The sequence below is a fragment of the Motacilla alba genome, chromosome 4 (assembly GCF_015832195.1).
Source record: "Motacilla alba alba isolate MOTALB_02 chromosome 4, Motacilla_alba_V1.0_pri, whole genome shotgun sequence".
NCBI classification, from domain to species: domain Eukaryota; kingdom Metazoa; phylum Chordata; class Aves; order Passeriformes; family Motacillidae; genus Motacilla; species Motacilla alba.
In genome coordinates, this window is record NC_052019.1 from 51062057 (window position 1) to 51084014 (window position 21958).

General features: G+C 40.7%; 1 protein-coding gene across 5 annotated transcripts in view; it reads right to left on the reverse strand.

The window, feature by feature from the left end:
• Positions 1-21958, reverse strand: part of LOC119700742 (melanopsin-like) — a 48106-nt gene that overhangs the window by 14354 nt on the left and 11794 nt on the right. For 3 of the 5 annotated variants that reach the window (XM_038136311.1, XM_038136312.1, XM_038136310.1), the window contains 5 exons: positions 6839-6981; positions 4932-5065; positions 3261-3464; positions 2651-2822; positions 670-825 (listed from right to left, as the gene is read on the reverse strand). In XM_038136311.1, coding sequence (XP_037992239.1) covers positions 670-825; positions 2651-2822; positions 3261-3464; positions 4932-5065; positions 6839-6981 — 809 coding nt within the window. Of the gene's footprint in view, positions 1-669; positions 826-2650; positions 2823-3260; positions 3465-4931; positions 5066-6838; positions 6982-21145; positions 21374-21958 lie in introns of those variants that run through there. The other 2 variants (XM_038136313.1, XM_038136315.1) reach the window with 2 other exon arrangements.

Here is a 21958-nt window from a genome sequence, read left to right on the forward strand (position 1 = left end):
TAAAAAATCTTTCAGCAGCTGCATGTGTGCTGCACAATAATGTGTGTCAGTGACTCAGTTCCAAACACATCAGAAGGAAGAGAGGACTGGAAGTGGTTTGAAACCAATATTTCCCTTTAGACTTAAGCTCCCACAGTCAGTCAGGTGTGACCAATGTCAGTGCAGCATAAGCACAGTCAATATCATGGTATCACAGAATGGTTTGGGTTGGAAAACACCTTAAAGATCATCTAGTCCAACCTCTCTACCATGGGCTAGGACATCTTTCACTAGATGAGCTTGCTCAAGGCCCCTTCCAACCTGGCCTTGAAGAGTAGAACATGCATTGACAACACACCAGTGCTGTGAAAAATGGGTGGAGGAGACAGCAGTGTATGGAAGAAAGGGGGTATTAGGAGATAAAGGAGGTAACTCCTCCAATTTACACAAAGAAAGCATCATGTGGGAGAGAAAACATCGTGTACCAAATATTAAGACTAAAAGTCATAATAGTTTCAAAATGCATAGACAAATAATCCCTTTTCTGGCTTCATTCACAAGGATACAGTAGTATCCTTGTGAATGTAGTAATTATTTAAGACCCATTCAAAAAGGAGATTTGCCTCATGTGGATGATAGTACTAATCTTATTTGCTTAACCCCTGCTGTTTGGATTCCTCTTCCACTTACCCTGCCCAGGCAATCAAGGTGACACAAGCATATGGAGACCAGGACAAGACAAACACAATGATGACCACAAAAGCAATTTTTGCCAGCTTCCACTCATTCTTCATGGACTGAGAGAGGTAGGATTTCCGGCTACAAGACCCCAGCTTTTGAACATCTCTGTGAGGGGGGGAAAATACAGATATTTCAGTAGGACAATGAAAAAGGCAAAACCTCTAATATATTCTCAGCAATATGCAAAATGAAGTAAATTTCTTATTTCACCACTCTAACTGTTCATTTCTCCTCTGATATTTAAAAACCCTAGAAAGTAATTAATGTGGTTGCAAGTGTTGTGTTTGCCTGTGAGGCTGAGCCAGAACCCCTGGGACTACTGGACAGGACTGCTGTGTCTTTATCCCTAACACAAGGAGGGTTTCAGGTTGCAAAGATACAGAAATTGGCATCTCTTGCCCTCCATTGCTTTTAGAGGTGGAGCAAGAAAAGGCACAGCTGGATGGCAAAATCAAGTCTAACGTCTTTTCCTTTTCAAGGGAGTAGCAGCTTGCAGGAATTCCATTCATGAGGTAACACATGCTGGAATACCCTGATAGCTTTGGGAAACCTGTCCCAAACACTTGCAAGGACATTTTTACTTACCTGCAGATTTATTTATTATAGAGTATTTTCAGTGGAAGGTACAACAGGCAGCCCTAATATTTTTGTCATGAAAAATCAAATTCTCTTCTCACCCCAAACACCCCACATTTTATTTTAAAAAGTTTGATATAGCTAGGCATTTTATATACTTTAGCATAGAAATAACAAATTTTACATATTAGTGTTGTTAAATGGAGATATATTTCAGGCTGAAGACATTAATTACCAGCCAGGAGGGTAACAAAGTCCCTGCTGGCACACTGTAAATATAGAACAGAACCACAGAAACAGAGAATGGCCTGGGTTGGAAGGGAGCCTAAAGATCATCTAGCTCCAACATGCCTGCCATGACCAGGGACACCTTCAGCTAGACCAGGGCACTCAAAGCTCCATCCAGCCTGGCCTTGCAAAAGGCACAGAAAGAGCTTATGTCCACTGTGCTCCATGGGTATACAAGACACCATTATTTTAAGGATGCATTTCTTCGCTTGCTATCAAGTATACATACACAAAGCGCAATAAAAACCAAGACAAAGGCCAAAAAAATAGAGTTCGGAAAAAACGTCATTTTAGGCACATATAAATGCACTTATAGAAGTGAAATTTAGCCTTATGAAGCCAAATGACTTCAACAAGTGCCTGCACACAGGAGTGGAGAAAAGCCATCAGAACTGATGACATAGCTGAGCAGCAGGAAGGACTTACAGCGCCAGCTGGTGTTGGATTGGACCGAAGATAAGCCATGTGCTCATTAGCAGAAAACTAACTGATAGAATGATGTTAGTTTACAGATCTAACACCCTGCTGATTTTTCATTTCCAATACAGGCCAAAAATTTCTTGGGGAAAAACGTATGAGCAAGCATAGCCAAATACTGTGCATGTAGTTGTGATGCTTGAGTGAAGCACGATGGTTTTTGGGATGCTCGCCTTAAATAAAACTGTCAAAAAATACGAGGACTGTTTTGTTTACAGAGCTGCTCAAAGGCAGATGATTCCCCCATTGCTACATGTTTTTTATTATCCCTTGAGGCTGAAAAGTGCTGGAATACACAAGGACATTGTTTCTTGTAGTGCAAATCTGAAATTCAAATAACTCAATCCAAGTATCTGACATACTATTAATTGCTGCAGTGGAATAAGATTAGAACCACCAGAGATTTCTTCTACTCTGAAATTCATACATCCATTCCAGTTTTAAATTGGCAAAATGTAGTTCTCCTGTTACAGCTGTCCATTTAAATTCAGACTAATTTTTGATTCAGATTTTTCTGCAGCTAAAGAAACTGAGAAAATCTTCTGTTACACAAAAAGGGATATGTGCTTCTTTCAGCTCGATTGCTTACCTGCCAGTACGCCTTATGGCCAAGAACATCGATAAATAGCAGTAGAATATTATTACCAGGGGGATAAAAAACACACAGCAGCATAAAATCATGGTGTAGCTTCTGTTTGCAGGGGAGTAGGTTACATAGTCCCATGTACAGGATATCATCAAGCCCTCAGGCACATAGGAACCTATGGAATACATGGAACACATTATTCACACATGCACCCAAGGTTAGCTCAGGTGCTGATCCAGCCATTAAGTGATTAAAATAAACCCTGTCCTGTATCCATGGTCCTCAAGAGCTGTGCCAGCCAAACTACACATCATATGTGTGGTCTGAGAAGCGAGTGCCCACGTGGAGAGGAGGTCCTGACTACAGAACTCTCAGGTACACACCTAATACTCCCTCTGTAGGTTGTTCTGCTTTAAACACACCCTGGGTGTAGGGGGCCAGAGGGTTTGTGCAGTGCAGTAGGTGCAGATGTGTGCTACAACAACAAACCATCGGGTGGTGGCAGGGCATCCTCACAAGGACTGATAAGTAAATTCTTTTTTTTTTACACCCCAAGCAAGGCTAAAAAGAGCACACGGGGAATGCTAGGAGAGAGAGAGAGCAGACAACATACTCCAGCCGAGGAGCGGAGCCACGCTCCATCCCAGCGAGTAGAGCCACACCACGGCGATCATCTGCATGGTGCGTCTCTTGGAAGTCCACTGGATGGACTGCAGCGGCTTTGTGATCACCAGGTAGCGGTCAACAGAGATAGCCAACAGAGTCATCATCGAGGTTATCCCAAAGAGAGCCCCGCAGAAAGCGTACAAGTTACAGCCTGAAGAAGGAAATGGCAATGTCAGGGGCTTTCTTGAAAAGAGGCATGCTTTCTCTCAGAGGTCATCATAATAAATCTCCCTGGTTTTTTCCCTGCTCAGGTTTTCTCTGTCAACAGAGGCATTTTCTTAGCTTCACATATTCATAGTTATAAAGTGTTTATTAGAAAAGCATAAACATAAATAAAATACAAATATATGTATTTAAATGAGTCCTGCTTCACTGCAGGCTGCAACTGGGAATGTTCTGTCGATGGAAAACTGCCTCAAAGAAAATCCAATCTAATTAAAGTTATATTTTCCTGGACTGTTGCCCAATATATTGATCTTAACATGCTGCAGCAAACATCTGTCTGTTAATGATGGATGGGTGGTTCAAGAAATGACTTTGGTTTATGTGGCTTAAAAATGCAGAAATGGTTTAAATTTGACTAAGAAACCAACTGTAAAACATAGCTCCAACTCCTATATTTCATGGCAGTACTTTTTAAAAGAACTGACCTTTTTTACATGAAACAGACATCTTAACCCCCTCTGCATTCAGGCACTGCACTACCAGATGGAAAAAGTTACACTGAATTTAATGGAGCAACCTGCGTGAAAAGATCATCCATGTTTTGAAATCTTGCATTACCCCATGTGGTTATAGACAAGAGCCCACCAGGAGTGACAGGCAGCAAAAACACCAGATCCAACCTTAAAGCAGATAAAGTCTCTACAAGTAACTTCCAACCAAGGACCAAATCCTACTCAACCCAGATCAAATTCTTCATTTGTGACAGGGAGTGTGGTAATTTGCACTGATTTTATCTAAGAGTATGAGCAAGACTAAAAGTATCTTCAAACTAAGGCAGAGTCCCTGCTGTGCTGCTGAACAGTACATGGTCTCTGGGCTTGCTCCACCATTGCACAGCCACCAGTGGCTGCAAGTTTTCATCCATAATACGATGAGGAGCACCAGTCAGCTTTGAGCCTTCTGAGGTTCTTGCTATACCCACATTTCAGCATAGATCACCTTTTCTTTCTTGCAGTTGGAAAGAAAGAGGCTTGAATTTACTGAGTCCTCAAATGATTATTGTTTTTTAAATCTCTTAATTAAATATGAGATTCCTAGAAGCATGCCAATGTATATCAACATACATTTCTAAATAAAAGTATTAACTAACAGAAAAAAATATTTGCGACTTACTAAAACTTTTCTACTTATTTTCAGACATAACACCACTTTTACAAGCTAAAGGGTAACATGATTACATGTGGATCTTGACTCCTTCCTTTCCAAAATATGTAAGATAAAAGAATCACAGCTGTAATACAAAACATATGACATCACACTGACTGATAATGCTTGGGCTGTGACTCAAGAGATTTGTGCTGCTCTAGCCATGGCACAAGCCAAGGCTGTTGTGGCTGAAACAGGGTGCAGGCAGCATAAAGCTGGCAAGATGTGAATTAGTGGTGAAAAGTACCTATGTCTCCAAGTATCCATTCTCTGTGCAAGCTGTTGACAAAGCACATGGGTGCCTGAGAAGCCGACATCAGGAAGTCGCTCACAGCTAAATTCATTATAAAGTAGTTTTGGGGAGTCCTCAGCTTCTTGTTGCTTAAAAACATGAGAAATACATGGTTTTAAAAAGACAAAGTGGAAAGTTAACTTTATAACTTTGCTTACTAGCACAAACAAATACTGTCCAGGTGGGAATCGATGGTTACTCGCAGTGAATCAATCGCTAATCATCAGTCAATTACTGCAGCTACAGCTGTAGTCATTTCAAAATGATTGAAAAGACCAGAAGCCATAAAATAGACTGTTTCCTCTTCAAGCTAAGGAGAGTTTCAGCTGTCTTGATAAATATGGATTTGTTCAGAAGAGCAGTTCCGTAGGAGTGCTGTGATATTGATTGTGCCTTGCACTGCACATGAGGAAGATCTGAAGAAAGTTACAGAGCCAAAGGATCTGCTTCTGGTGATACTTTAAAAACTGCTGACCTGAGGCGGTGTGTTGGCACAGTTAGCCTGAAGTTGACACACCACTAGCTAAATGACCTTTTGCAAAATGCTACAGCATGAGCAGAGCGCACACAGAGATTTGGAGAAAGTGCTTTTGCTTATATACATCTCATAAGAGAGAATGAAACCTATCAGTTGCAGATGAACAGGCAACATTAAACACCACAACAAGGAGTGTGAAAGCAGAGGTCTGCAAGCAAAGCTTATCCAAGGAGAACAGCTGAGACCTTTCTGATGAGCTTTGCGGTATCAATATTTGCAGCTAACATGAATTTCTTTCCTCATGCTGATAAATACTGAAGAAGAAAGTAAGAAAGTCATCTCAGTGCTGCTGCAGTTCCAATAAATTCTTGGGTCTCATAACTGTCTGCAAAAACAAGGTAAGAGAGAGTGCAGAGTTCATACGTTCCCAGGTGCTAATCTGCCCATGCAGATATTCCTACTTTGACAATTTAATGCTTTTATTACACCAGATAAACCACACATATTTCAAGAAAAATACAGAGCTTGTGCTGCATTTTAAAAAGTCATGAAGGTATCTACAGTTGTGGGGAATTAATTTTCTCTAAATCACATTAGAAATATTAAAAATAACTAATTCAGGTTTTAAAATTAGTTATTAAAATAACTAATTTATTTGTTTCAAACATTTAAGAATAGGAAACCAATGCCTGGCTCATAACCCCACTGGTGTCTCTAGCATTGTAAGGCCCTGCTGCATCACCATGCCTAATGACAGCAAGTAGTGAATGAAGAGGATTTTGAAATTCATCATCACACTGTGGAACAGAGGGCAGATGTTTCTTTTTTCCATGAGAGATTTTTGCATACTCTAGCTGCAGTAGCTTTGGCTGACTATTACTCTGCCAAGAGAGCACACAAACTGACAGAAATCCCATGATCTGCCTGAAGCAGGAAACACACTGGTGGCATGAGCTCATTTCATGTAGCAGATTGCCTTCTTGGTCCTTTCAGGACCTCTGGGCTCCTGGGAAGAGTGTCACTGTTTGTCAAGTATTTGTGCAAATGCTACAGGGTAAGTGAAGAAGTCTACAGCTGTGAGACTGTGGTTTCTATCATTAGAAGTATTAAACCATTCTTTAAACTTTCAATTGGAAATTGTTTCTAGAACAAGGTATTATTTTCTCATTTTATTTGATTCTTTAAATCATCAGGAATTTACACTGAGGTTGTCAATGATGCACATGGATGTGTTTTCATCTGTGTAGGGTTGCCTTCTCCTCTCTTTCCCCCCACACTTGCTGCCATTAGATTTAATCCAAGTGGAAAGCAATGCAGAAGCCTGCACATGGGCACAGGTGAAACTCAAGGCCACTGAGATCAACCACAAAAGGAATTTTTGTACCTGTAAAATGCATAGAGGACTAGGAGGTTTCCAATGATGCCAATGGAGCCAATAATGAGCACACACGTTCCTACAGTGTAAAGAACATGGCCAGGGATCTCTGCCTTGGACACAGTGTGTGGCTGGGTACTCATGTTCAAACCCTGAATGGAAAAGAGAGGAAAAGGAAAGGTTAGCCCATCTGGGACTCTTAGTCCATGGAACACATGCTCAGGCTGTTGGCATTCACTTCCACAGCTCATTCAAATGAAATACACACTTCTGAGTTCTTTTCACATCCCCTGTAATCAAGTTTCCCTCAGGTAACTTTCATAATTTTGACAGTAGACATTTATCTTAAGAAAAGAGCAACAGAGAAAGCAGACTGGAAAAGACAACTAAGGAAGTTATGATGATGATGATGTGAGAAAGGCAAAGAAGTATGAGCGTAAAACTTGTTCTGGGAAACTGCTGCACTCAGGGGCACAGAGCTGGCTGACAACACAGACTGACAGCAAAAAATAACTCATCACAGTTTGGTTTTTTTCAGGAACAATGATATCAAATTCCACGCTTACAAACATTAACTCCCCTGGTCTCCCCAGGTTCACTACCTCGGTGCTACAAAACCTGGGAATTCTCCATGCAAAAGAGAGGAGATGAGAGGTATAATAGCAGCACTAGCTCTGCCTGTGTAAGAAAACATACATTAAATAGTCTTGACACCTCTTTCACTGCCCTGTATCTTCAGCATATGAATAGTCTCCTTCTGTAATTTTTTAATCAAATTCAGATTTATCACTGGCTACATTCAGCAGCAAGGCAGCCTACAGCTAATTCACTCAGCTCACATTAGCATTAGCAATGAGAAGAGTCCAATTTGCCTCGTGGAGATTCTTATTTTCCAAGTTACAAGCAGCTAAACCTCACACTCACAGTCAGACCTGGAGAGCTGAGTCAAAGGTGTGACACCTTGCCACAGCTGGGCACCTGCTTCACTTTACCCCTTCTCCACTGCACAGCTCAGCAATGTGTGGAGCGTGTGGCCAGTGAGAGAGGAGCAGGGTGACAGAACAGGTTAATATGATAACTATGTGATGATAACCTCTTGTAGTATTTAGGCAGCCATTTTTAAAATGATGAGTACACCCTTTCTTTCCCATAGCTACCTCCTAATCTCCTGTACTGCTGCTTCTCCTTTCTGCCTTATATTCCTCACTCATCTGTGAAGTGCACACAGTACAGTTCCCTCCCTACAGTCCTAGCTGAGAGCATTATGCCCCCAATTCTGCCACCCTGCTGGGGCATGCCCTGGGCAGGCTGCATTTGGCAATAGGGAGGGCATGGTGAAGTGCATTGCACACACTGAGCACCCACACAGCAGCGGGGCAGAAATACTGACAGCAAAGCTCCCTGGACTGAAGTGATGTGGTAAAAAGTACAAAAGCTATAGCTTCAAAGCAGGAAGGTGCTTTCAAGCCTTCTCAGTCATCTGACAGCCTCTACCCTTGACAGGATGGCCACTGCCTATATGGTACTTCATAGAGAGATCACATCACTGAAAAAGTATGAAGAAATGGAAGGGAGCATCAGCTGGTGCTCATTGCACCAGGGGGCCGTGACTGTTATTTCCAGTGCTTAGGCAGCAATAAAAAATGCCACCATGTGTAGGATATACCCTTGAGAAAGGTGTGAGAGGTCACGTAAGAGCAAGAAGAGCATGGTGAGGTGGCCCAGCAAAGAAAGCAGTCATGGCTGTTGGGTGGCACCAGGCAGAGCCAGCACTGTGCTCTCAGAGCAAGGCTGCCTGGGCATGCAAGTTGAGCATGGTAATGCCTATCCTTCTCTCTCAAACCTATTAATCTTAGCAGGGTGTGTGCACTGAATTGTAACCCTGCCACATTTCTGGCAATGCACACCAAAGAAGCAAAACCAGGGAGAAAGGAAAAGGCTTCAGTTTTTTCTTCCTTTCCAGCTTATGTGTTAGGCATGCAAGGATTTGTTTCTACCTAGAGGTTTATTATAAAGAGGGCTATTACATAAATGTAATTCAGGGCAAGTAGTACTTGCCTGTCATATGATTTATGTTTTACTTCAACATATGGGAATTCACTGTTGCAGAAATTCATTTGAGAAATGGACTACGAATTTCACACCCAGAGGTGTCTCACCTTATCTCTGTGCTGAAGCAAAGCTGACTTGAACATTTTGGCCTCGTTTACTCATTTGTGGGTGGTGAGCTGTGTCAAAAGCTGAAAAATATCTTACATGACACATTTGTTAACTCAGCTTACAGTTTGCTGGCAATACTGGATGAAATATAAACTATTGATGCTTACAGAGTGGAATCTGAAAAGCAATAAATAGCAGGGATTACACAGAGCCTTCCATCTCAGTGAGAAGTTTAAGTGAGAGATGCTTAGATTACAGACTTTGGATCTTGCCTCCGGGGGAGTCCATGAAATACCATGGCCACTTCTGCTCCAATGTTAATAGGAGTCAGATAACTTTCAGATCTGAATGGAAAGTCAGCTACTCATTCCCTCTGCTGGTGTTACCCTGAGAGAGCAGGATGTGGCAGGCATCCAAGCTGAATGAAATGGGGCAAGCTGACAAAGACCGAGAGCCATTTATAACACTGTCCTTTGAATCTGAGAGGAAAAATTTGCATATCTATGTGTGTGTGTGTGTGTATAGATATATTTCAACAGAAAATCTCAACTTGGATGAAAAATAATTTCATTAAACTGGTGGAAAATTTCTAAATAATACAGGCTAAACCAGTACAAATAGATGCAGGCTAATCAAAGAGAACATATACCTCATTTTCCTCACATAATGTATTTCACCCATTTGGCATATTTTCACAACAGAAAAATTTAAATGTAAAGATTCAAATACTCTTAAGGTTGAGAATTTAAAATCTACTATGGTTAACAAATGCTGCTTTTCTAATATAGACCCATCTTTCATGCAGCATAACATTCAGCTGAAGGCAAGTAGCACTATGATCAAGGTTTTAGGATATTAATTAAATTTAGGCTTTTTCTCTTTTCCTACAGAGTTAACTCTGAGAAACTGGCCTTTTAGCAGTTTTAGTTCACAAGATAAATACTTGCCAATGTAAATATTTTACCATATAAAGATGAGCTAGGAATATAAAAAAAAAAAAAATTACAAGCTTAGTGATGAGCTTTAAGGAGAAGCTGGTTTTTACAGATCTTCTCAAAAGCTGTTACTACTCTATGCATTTCTTTTTTGTACTTTTAGTTTTCCACAACTAGTAAGAATAAAATTAAATTATAGGAGAATATTCCAGGCTGCTATGAGTGTTTTAACCCAAGAAAACTCGAATAACTATTACAAATCTTTCCAGATAACTTGGTAAGCAGGACGGCAGCTACATACAGCAGGTTGCATTCACTACAGACACTGATTAGTCTTACTGTGTTTTGTCCATATTAGCCTCTCTGAGCACCAAAATTATGTATCAAATGGTCAAAGACAGCTGCCATGAATCAGCAAAAGATTAGTTTGTACTGTGGGGAAGGTCCTGCCTTTTAGGCTTGATAAAGCACAGATTTTGTATCCATCTTATTTCACTGAGATACACTGTGCAATACTTTGACTTTATACTTCAGCTTGTTCACTTCTGTTTTATTAACTCCAAATTTAGACCTCTTGAGTATGCAACTGAAAAAAACTTTAAAAAATGAAGAGATATGTTGTGAGAAGATCCCCTTCAGCTGTTTCACACTGCTGGTGATGTACAGCTGACCTGGATTCAACACACCTATCTCAATTGTATTTATGGGTGCCCAGTATCATCACAGACATGCAATGTAGAGTGAAAAGCCTGCTCTGTATAAGCCTCAGTCTTGCTCCTTCTCTTGAAGGATGTGATTTAACATTATGATTATGAAGGAAGGCATTACATTTTACTCAAAAAAATATTGAATATTTAATGGGTCCAAGTTTTTAAGGGCTTACTTGAAATGAGTTCACTGGTCCATTTTTCCCCCAGACTTGCTTTGCCTCCCTCCATATTTTCATCCTGGGACAGAATCCTGAGCACTCTGCTGAAGACACATAATTTCCTGAGTGGGCATTTCAAAGGCACTATCAAGAATGACCTGATTGTTTAGGTCAAAAATCCAAATGTAAATAAGCAGCCCATGAAGATGCCAGTAATTGCACCAGCTTCTGGCATACTTGCCAACCCTGTGCTTGCTCTGTGTGACTCCTTCTGAATTAATGCTACAATCATTTGCATTTTGACTCTATGAGCTGTTGGAGGACCTGAAAACTCACATAAATTATGATGTGGCCTTACCCTTATATATGAAGTGACTACAACATCAAAATACTGTCACCCACATGGCAGCTTGGAGGGCTTTTCTGGCAGTGTAGCTAACAGATCTTCAGGCAAATGGTCAGTAAACAATTAACAGTTGTCCCTCAACTATCTGGCAAAGGAAGCAGGCATCAGATAGAAAAATAAATTTTCTCCCATATTTCTTCCAAAATAAAGATGGAAAACATGAAACAGATGAGGAAAGTCATTCTAGGAAAACTTTTGTAATTTGATTGTTAGTGATAAAATGATGGCTTAATAATTACAGCCATCATCTGTTTCTGCTTTTCAGATGCTAAGATGAATAAAGAAGACAAAATTAATTATACACAGAAGAAAAAAAAATTGTAGTTAAAAAAGGAGGGCAAGGGCAGGTCCCCCTCAATGGGTAGGGGTAGAAAATGGACTGAAATGGTTTTATGATTGGCATTAGGTGGATGTGAGATTATCCAAAGCTTTATTCACCCTCTGGTTTTGCTCATGGGTGCAAGCTCATCTTGTGGAAATGATTTACACTGAAATGAGCTTAAGGAAGGGCTTGCTTACATGGGGGATTACTGTGCACTAACAAGGGAATAAATTAACAACATAGCAGCCTCCCTGTGTTGAACTGCTCTGTGGATTCTCAACATAGGAGTTTGATTTGCTGTTCAAAATCTTGTCTATACCATTACACCTGAAAATTTTAAAGAAAAATACTAAACAATGTTAGGTATGTTAGCTGAGATTGGAGAAATCTGAGCGTGCTAGCTAGCAGATAGTACTTGCCAAGTTCCTTATAATTTCACTGATAGTCCATATAATCCAGGTAATTTCAGTATGAAGCACCATCTGGTTTTAAATTACAACAAAATTTGGGGCTTAATGAAATATCTCATACGTAGGAACTCTTGAAGCAGCAAACAGAAGGTCATTGCTGTGCTGCGACTACAGCAGAACTAGTGATCCTCAGATATTTTACAAAAGATGACATATTTAAAACAAAGATTTTTGGAAAATATTGTTAATATCTTTAGGCTTTTAAAAAAGCCACAAGCAAAATCAAGGCAACAACTCTGCTTGTTCTGGATGACAGTACTGTGTTCCAATACCACACAGTAAGGTCAGATTAATTTGGCCCTCAGAAAGTCAAGTCAAACCGTGATCATCCACATGTGGAGAAGTTGCTTTCCTTATCAGCCTCTGGGTGACAGTCCTCTTCCACACTTGTTCCAGTCAGTTCACATGCCAAAGCCAGGAGCACTCAAACACACATTTACAGCGTGTATTTAATCAAAATGAAAACTGGTTTAGCAAATGGACTTGAATGCGTGTGACTTCCATGCAGTCCATCCAAAAGTCACAAAGAAGAACAGGAACTGCCTGTGTATAACAGGGCAAGGAGCAAGTCAGGCATCTGCCCCAGACCAGGCAAGTGTTCCCGCACACTGTCATTGTAAATTTTTGGGAAAACCTTGAGAATTTTTTTCCTACAACAAAGTACGTATCTAGTTGAGTCCATTCCAGCAATTTGCTTCTGGGCTTCTGGCCAGTTGAAACAAAGCACTGGATTTCAGGACTCATTTGTATCCTTAAGATCTCATGTTTAGCACAGCCTAAGCTTTGATGAGATGCTTTCTTTCAGGCCCCTAATATCTGTACTTAAACTTCTTGCAAGCAATCTAATGAGGCATGGCTGGGGATAGCAGAAATAAACATTGACCCCCTCAAAAAACTCCAAAGAGAAAACCATCAAAACCTCATCAAGTTCTCAATAAAAGAATAAATCAGGTAGATACTTAAAGCAGGCATACTCAGATTTTTACATATCCAGCCTAATGAGTCAGTAAAAGCAACAAACAGTAATAATTCAGATGTTTTCTAAATTAATGATATTATATTAAAATGATAACATAGCAATCAGTTGCAAATAATGAGACTAAAAGTAATTTCAGTTTTAATATCTGTCTGCTGGTTACAAAGATCTCAAAGGGCATATTTTCATCTCTCTGGAGACTGACTAAAAGAACTTTAAAATGTAAAGCCTTTTCTGGAAAGCACAAAGACATTGCTTTCTATGTACCTCTTCAGCTACACTGCCAAAATCAGTGATAAAGGACATTTGTTTGTCAAAGCACAAAAGAAAAAAAAAATCCAACCCCAAATATCAGCCCAGCTGGAAAACAAACTTGTGTTCTAGTTTGTGTGCTCTCTGCATGGCTTGGGCAGGGACTGGCAAACATGAGGGATTACCCAATGTTCAACAATTTTTTTTTTAATGGAGCATGCCTGCACAGCCCAGTCTTACTTTGTGGGAAAGACCTGGCAAATAACTAGCACTTGGTTTCCTTTCCTGAACCCATGCCACTAGAATCAAACCTTGAGGCAATGGACTTTAATTTCAAGAAAATTTTAAGCCAAGGTACCAAAGGCATGTTTCCTGAGAACAATTCTGTGCCAGTATTAGTGCACTTGTATAATCCAGACAGGTAACATTAACAAGGCCTTCACAAAGTTTTCCTCTACAGAAATTTTATGTTCTATTTCAATGCATCCAGTTCTAGTCTTAAACATAAAAGAGACAAATTCTACCATGGCTTATGAATTTTTGAAAAACAAACAAATAGAAATCCACTACCAGAAGCTGCTCACAGTCAATTGAGTTGGGGGCTCAGTCCATCTTTCCCATGTCACCTCTCACAGGCTTGCATACCAGCGCAGACAGTTCCTTAATGTGACCCCTGAGACACTCACCATATTGTCCCCTTGGCCATAAATGACATCAAAACTATCTGATGCTCTGTCCAAACGCACCTCAAATCACAACCCAAGCTGTACACGCTCGGGCAGGCAGCACACTGAACAAATCTAATCAATGCTGACACTGCATCAAAATTAGCTGGACTGTCACAGTTCAGTGCATATTTGTTTGGCCACCAGGGAACAGATGACTGCTAGCACAGTGCAACAACAAAACAGTAGGCAGAAATCTCACTATATATATATATATATATTTTATAGCTTTGGGGCATGTTAGTTAAAAACATGGGTGGTAAGAACATGATATGCTGGTTAAGTCCTTCAATGTAAGAAATTTAGCAGTCATCATCAGGGAGAAGCTGCAGCAAATATTTGTTTTAGTCTTATTATGGACCATATTTTCATATTTTTTTTCTCCTTCTGAGTATCCTGCTGCTAACTGGAGTTCTTTAATAATCACACAACGTTCACCTAAAAAAAGAAATGTCATTGTTCTGTGTTTGCCACCCAGTGGTGAGTGTTTTGAACTCACTTTGCTCTGTAACCCTTGGGGATAACTTGGGCTCTTCACCTGATCTGCTCTCCCTCTTCTGCCTCCTTTGAGCTCCTGTAGCTCATCCTGCTCTGTTTCACTCATCCCAGGCTACCAGATGATGGCTGCTCCCATTTCATCAGCCACAGATGCCTCACACCAAGATGCTGCTCCTGCAGCCTGCCCACCATGTGTCAAAAGCCATTTGATAAGCTGTCACTGCTGACAAGGCAATGCCACAGCACCCATGGTCCACCTGGAACAATCCCTCTCCCACTCCATCAGCCTCAGCAGCACAAGCTCAGCTCCCAAGTGAGGCTTACGTTACTGGATTTAACAGAAAAATGTCCGCCTGTCCACAGCTGTTGGCAACACACTGAAATTCTGATCTCTGACAGTGGTTTCTGAGCTCTGCTCTGAGGTTTCAACATATACTGTGGCTTCTGAACAGCTGAACTTTAATATTTTAATTTTTTAAAAAATTTCTTCCTTACTATTGACAGCTGAAAGCACATCCTTGACCAGCACCTCTGGCCTTATGCACCTTGTCTAGATGTTAGCAATCTTTTCATTCCACTGTTCAGCTTCTTGGGAAGACCCACTCAACTGCTACTGGAAGATTTGTGCATGCAAACTGCTCTCAGAAAAGTGCCCTGCAGTTTAAATAGATGCCATGAAATATTGTGCTTATTTTTAAGGAACATGGAAAAAAAATCCCATCAGCTGACATTGACTTTTCAAAGGCTGATTACAAAATGAAAGCACGTCCCAGTAAGTCAGCCAAGGCAAGATGTTAACAACTTTTACTAATGCTATGTGGTGTTTCTAATGCTACTTTTAAAAATACAAACAGCTAATCATTTTCACCAATGTGGTCATTTGGCTCCTGCTGGATTCTCTGCTCTAGACTTCTTCTGTCACCTATGAAGAACTGTGGTGAATGATGAAGGAAATACAGTACTATAATAACAATAGTAGAATTACACTTCTTTAGCTACATTACAATGAAGCTTTTTTACAATTTTTACTAGCTGTGCCTAAAGAACTGTAGAATTTCCCTCCCTACTTTTTACTATTCGTAAAAATCCCACTTTTTCTTCTGCAGGAAATATTCTTAGCTGAAGGTCTGAAACCAGAGATATTCTTCACCAGCCAGGGTAATTTTCATATTTCAAAAAGACATTTTGGTCATGGGTGAGGGTGGAGGGCAACCCAACTTCTTGATGCCATTTGGTCGTTCTGTCATGTACATTTGGGAACATGAAAACTGCTAAAAGTAGTCAGATCAGAGCCCCACTATCTCCTGTGTCTCACACCTGACAGTCTGGCAAAAGATGCTTTTAAGCTGAAGAACATGGGGAATAGAGCAAGTGAACACTCTCAATCTGCTAACTACAAGCACATGTGTGATATTAGTATAAACACCGTAGCATTCAGTTTCTGTTTAGATCAAAGAATTGTCTGATCACTCCAAGCTGAGGTTTACTCCATATTATATCTGCTTGTGTCTGTTTAATATTCCTCTATGCATGGAAGGTGGGGTAGGCAGAAGGCAGAGCCAGACACTTCCCAGAGGTGCACAGGGAATGAACATAAAGAATGTCAAAATACTGAAGTGAGCTGTGCTTGGAGCAGGTGGTAGGACTTGACAACCACCCTTCCAGCATAAAATATTCCATAACGCCAGATATAAAACCTTCAGAACTCACAGTTAATAAATAAGGCTTAAAGCCATAAGTGAAATGAAATATGATTTCAATTACTTGAGGACATGTGTTCTGTCTCAGTAAACTGAAAATCTTCCTACCTACCTTCTGTTACTTTCATAGGAAACCAGGGACGTTAAGAGCCTAGTGAACCTAAATGCTGTATTATACCCAGAGACTTTAGATACTTTCAATTGATAATCTCTGCAGAGACAGTATTTCTTGCATGGGGAGACTGCAGTTAAGTGCTCCACTTCATTTGCAACTCTTTTTGCTACTGTGGCTTTAAATCCCACATTAAAAGAATGATTTCCAGAGGTCTTAGGCACTTCACACCTATTGATTGCACTACTGGCGAAACACCTACTGTTTTCCTGTGGTGCTGAAAATACTCCCTGGTGTTATCTGCACTGTTAGGTGCCTAAGCATCACGAAAATCCACCTTTCATGCTGAATGCTAGAGAATCTAACTAGATCACTGATACAATCTTAAATCCTATGGCCTAATGCATTTTAGTCTGACAAATTCCCACTAGACGTTCAGCATAAAGCACCTAGCCACCACAGGTAATGTAGATAATCAAGATGACTGGGAAGAGAGAGAAGCTACTGGGTGAAATATATTCAAGGAGACCTATCTCAGCATCAAAAGGCAAGTATTTATTGCCAAATGAAACCTTCTGGCAGCAGCACAACCACTCTTAACTCTCTAAAACAAGAATAAAACAAACCCTCATCCAGGAAGGAGGTCATTGCTTTTCAAGTCCTACAGAGGTTGAAGAGCTTACACTATTCTTCTGGATTTAGCATTGCTAAAGGAAGAGAGACCAATGTCTCTAAATGAACAAGTGAAACTGGCTGCTCCATTTACAATCAGAAATCTACTGCAGCACTGAAGACTTTCAAAGATTGAAGCGACACTTGGAAACTAATACAAAACAGAAATATGAGCATAATTAGAGATAAATTACAGCAATCAAAAGACTTTTAGATTTCTAAAGCACTAAACAAACAAAGCATAAATTGACACATTTGGTGGAGATAGGTGTGTATAGTATAAGTAATGTCTATATCTCTTAGAATATTATCTCATAGCAGTGCTTATCCTGGGAGAAGAAACAATATCTTACTCAAAAACAACTGCCTTTAGTTTGGAGAAGCATCAAAACAATTTTGATACAACAGTGAAGGAAGCTTCATCCTTTCCCTCTTCACTGCACTGTGTAACCCACTGAAAATAGGGATGATGCAGTTATTTTAAAGTAGCCCCTTGTTTTAATTCTATGGCCCACTTTTCAAGACTCTACAAAAACTAACAAAAACTTTAGCACATATAGGTTAGGAAACATCATCTTCCTCTCACCCTCATGATAATCTCTGGATATGAGGTAGATTTGAAGCATCTCCTACACTGCCTCTGCAACATCAGCTTGGAATCAGGATGCAGTACCAGAACAGAAAATCTCAGCACAAGGCAGCTCCCTTTTCTGATTTAAGAGGAAAAGTGTTGTTTACAGAAAAGAGCATTTATGTTAAAAAACATATAAAAAACCTCTATGTTAAAAAGCTTATAAAAATGCCAGCAAAGTAATTTGCATCAGAGAATCTCAAAAAACAAACAGAAGTCTAACAAAGCACTGTGTCTTCCTCAAGTCATGTCCATGCTAGATTTGAGTTCACAGTACCTCTGCCCACCCAACTCTGGAAAAACATTGTATCAAAGAGCATCTCTCAATGGAAAAATGGCTAAAGGAACAATTTGCCCACAACAGCTGTGGGGGTGAGAGAGATATTTGAGTTTTCTCCAGGAGTAAAAGCCCATTGGACACAAATAGTTAGTATTAGTTGCAAAATTGCGTTGAACTTCAGCAAAAGTTTGTTGCTATTAGTTTTGTGGTATCAAACAATGAGCTAATAACAGTGCAAAGCAATTTAACAGTCACTGACTCTAAATACAAAATAATTTTGATACAAATGGGTTATTTAAGTTTTTTGAAGCATTAGCCAGGACATCATCAGACTGCTACCTCTTTTGCTGTGGAGGAGGAATGGCAAACACTGCAGATCTTGCAGCCCTCCAGCATTTGAGCCAGGCTGCCTTCCCTCACCAGCTGCTTGAGGAGTAACTGACTGGCATTTACCTACAGCAGTGCCACTGGAGTTTTCCAAAGCAACAGCATTGATCCACTAAAAGTCTCCCTGGTGCTCCTGAAGTCACCTTCATTTGCTACCACTCAACTGGGATGCAATGGTCTCTGCAGCACCATGGAGGGCAGGACCTCTTATGACATCATGATGACAACAACACTGCATGTCCCTAAGCCATGCTGACCCTTTCCCTATCATAGTAAAGTCAATTACATCATTTGAGTACTTGCATGAGTTTCAGTACAGGAATTGTAGCAAAAGATATCAGGTATAAGAAACTATGCATATTTTTCTTTCTCAGCAAAAGGCAAGTAATTTATTGAGCACTACGTAATTGGTTGCAGAAAGTTTGATGGAAATACTTCGTCCTTTTTTTAATTCAAACCCAAACAAATTTCCTTGTCACTTGAGATCAAGGTTTTTTTTAGGCCTTCCTGACTTTGCAAAGTACAAAGTGAGCTCTTTCCTGTTGCTTTAGGAGGTTTAGATTAACTGGAGCTGTTTAAATGTTGCCCTTTATATCAAGCGAGGGCTTGGTTTCACCTACTCGGTCATTTCACTGGCAGCACAGCTGTGCTGATGGCAGTCAGTCCAGAAGGATCAGCAAAAATCAGAACCATCCATCTCTCTATTTCTTGGGCTTTCTGCTTAGGGTATGTTTGAACTTTGCAAATGCTGTCAAACAAATCTGCTGATACCATTGCCTGGGCTGTTGTCAGCAGGATCAGCTGGTAACTCCCAGCTCAGCTCTCGCTGTAACAGGCTGGCCCAGGCACACGGGGTGATCCAGCTGCACAGCAGCCCCAGGCTGCATCCTTGAACCATGCCCTGCATTCTGCATGTGCCCCATCACATGTTCAGGTACTGACTGCCATCTGCACCAGGCATTTCTGACTGCTGACTTATTTACCTGCTAAGCACGCTTCAAGTCCCAGTGCCTACCAAAGCTGCATGTGAAGTCTGAGCAATCTCTTTTTATTTAAATCTTTCTTAGGGTGGCTGTCCTCATCACAAAATTCATAAAGAGTGTCTAGCAGCCTGCAACCAATTTATGCAAGCCAGCCTGGTGCTTCCTCTCAGCTGCATTATTAGTAGCTACTTAAATTGCCTTGCACCTATACGCTAAGATTTCCTGCTTTTCAGAACCGAGAGAATTTGACTTGTACTGCAGCTGCAATGTCTTGCAACTCCGTGCTTCTATTAATTTTGCATAACTTTGAAAATCTCTCTGGCACATTGATACCAAAGGCTGAATCGTCTCATGCAGCAACACCGCTTTGTCATGCCCTGGGGGTTTAGGAGTGTGACCAGCCTCGCTTAACCACTTGCAACAATATGCAGACACATGTCTCTACTCTGGGTCCTGCTTGTGCACTGAATTCTGCTTCCCAATTGCTTAGCCAGGGCCTGCTGGACTAAGCAGATCATCTTCAGCAGCCACCCTCTCTCTCCAGGCTGGCACCTGAGGGCATTGGAAATACAGGACATCCTAGCGGGGGATAATTTACAGCCTCTCAAGGCAGCCAAACAAAGTCAACCAAATTTCAACTTTAGATCCCTTGATCAACTTACTCAGTGGCATATACACATGACTTTGCACAGCTAAGTTTGTGGCAAGAGAAAGCAATACATAATGTGAACTAGTTGAAAATTTGGGGAGTATATAATGAGAGGGAGCAAAACTTGGATTTCCTCAGAAACTTTAGAGAAAATTTAACAGCAAAAAAGGGTCACTGCAGTAAAGATGGGATTAAAAAGACAAACTGAAAATTAAGACCTTTAGCAGTGCCAGAACACAATATTAGTAAATAATTTGGTAATTAATTTTTGCACTCAAAATTGGTAAATTAATTGATAAATAATTTTAGGCTCAAATTCCTTTTCGTGTGCCATTTATTTATTACTTTAAATGACTCTATAAAAAGTTTGCCCCAACTTTTTGTCTCACTTATTCCAGGACCTGTTGCAATGAAACAAAATCCACCCTCCCAGGCTGGAGTTTCTCCCACAGCATTCCTATAACCTTTTATCTTCCACTCTTCAGACTAGAAACAAATATTCTTGGTAGACTTCTCTGAATGCCTGGGCTGGGCTGGCTAATAAAACTAAGTCCACACAAGTTAGCAAAGATTTAGCAGTAAATCTTCTGTACTAAAATCTCTACAAAATATTGTAATGGTATAAGGTCAGGGTATACAGGGATAGGGCTGTATGAGGACAGAGGTACACAAATTCTTTATATTTAGCTTGCTGACTTATCTCAGACTTCTGCCTCAAATCATCATAACTAATTTTTAATGCACAAGAAAATCCTCTTTTCATTATGAATGTGCTCAAATAATCCTAGCTTAATGTACAAACTATTGACAAGCCTTTCTACAGCACTTCATTTAGGTCACTTTACATTCTATTAATAGGCTCCACAAAAGGATAACAGCACTGAAATCTGCTTTAGGACTTCATTTATATTTCCTTTCCCATAAAAACGTTCCTGCTATTATGGATCAGATCCAATAAGGTTTAATCAGTCAGCTCTTGATGATGCAACAAATATCATCGTAAGCAGCCTCCTGCTACACCAACCCCTTGCACAACCACTTCTCCCATCAGCCAAGACTACAAATCAGTCCTAAAAATCTAAACAAAACAGCACAAAGAAAATAGATACACACAGAGACACAGAAAATAAATATCAAAATTCACATTAAAACAACTTCAGTGAGATTTTCCTTCTAGAGGAAAAGCAATGCATTTAAATTATTCCTTAGAAAACGAAGCAGAAGAGAAAGGCTCCCTTCCCTCCTCCCTGCCCAGCTCCCACTTCCTGAAGCCTTCCTCCTGGCACGTACTTTTTGGGTTCAGCCGACAGCATTTCCCTCCCCTCCGCACATCTGCTCTGTGCAGGGCTGCCGAGCGGCGACTCATCCTGAGGAGCGCTGGAAATCCCAGGCTTTAAAAAGCCGCTCGCAAGCCCCTCCTGGGCTGCCAGGCTGCCAGCTCCGGCAGCGATCGAAGCGCAGCGTAGCCCCCAGCAAGCCACACGACCCGTCAGTCACCCTCACTGGCCACACCACCGCTGTGCCAAGTGCAAACAGATGACTTGGAACAAGCAAATAAACAAACCCTATCCACACCCAAATAAAAAATTATATATATATATATATATATATATATATATATATATATATATATATATATATATATGTGTGTGTGTGTGTGTGTGTGTGTGTGTATATATATATGTATATATATATATATGTATGTATATATATATATATATACACACACACACATACACACACACATCCATGTATATGTGTGTGTATCTATGGATATATGTGTATATATATGTGTGTGTACATACACATATATTTCTAAAAAGGATGGACATCCAGAGGAGCTTGTTTCCAGGGCAGCCCAGCTGGCTGTCTCTGCCCAGACCATCCTGGCAGCACTGGAGCCCCTGCGGTGCCACCACCGAGGCTGGGCACCCTTTGAGAGTCAGTACCTGAGGCTGTGCCTGCTGCCCTGCAGTCCCGAGTGGGCAGCCTGGGATGGAGGGCACTGCCTGTGATCTCTCTTGTGCAACTCATGCCCCTGGCCTCTAATGGTTATGCTGGAAGGAGCCTGGCTCTGCCTTCCCTGGAACTCCCCTTTAGGTG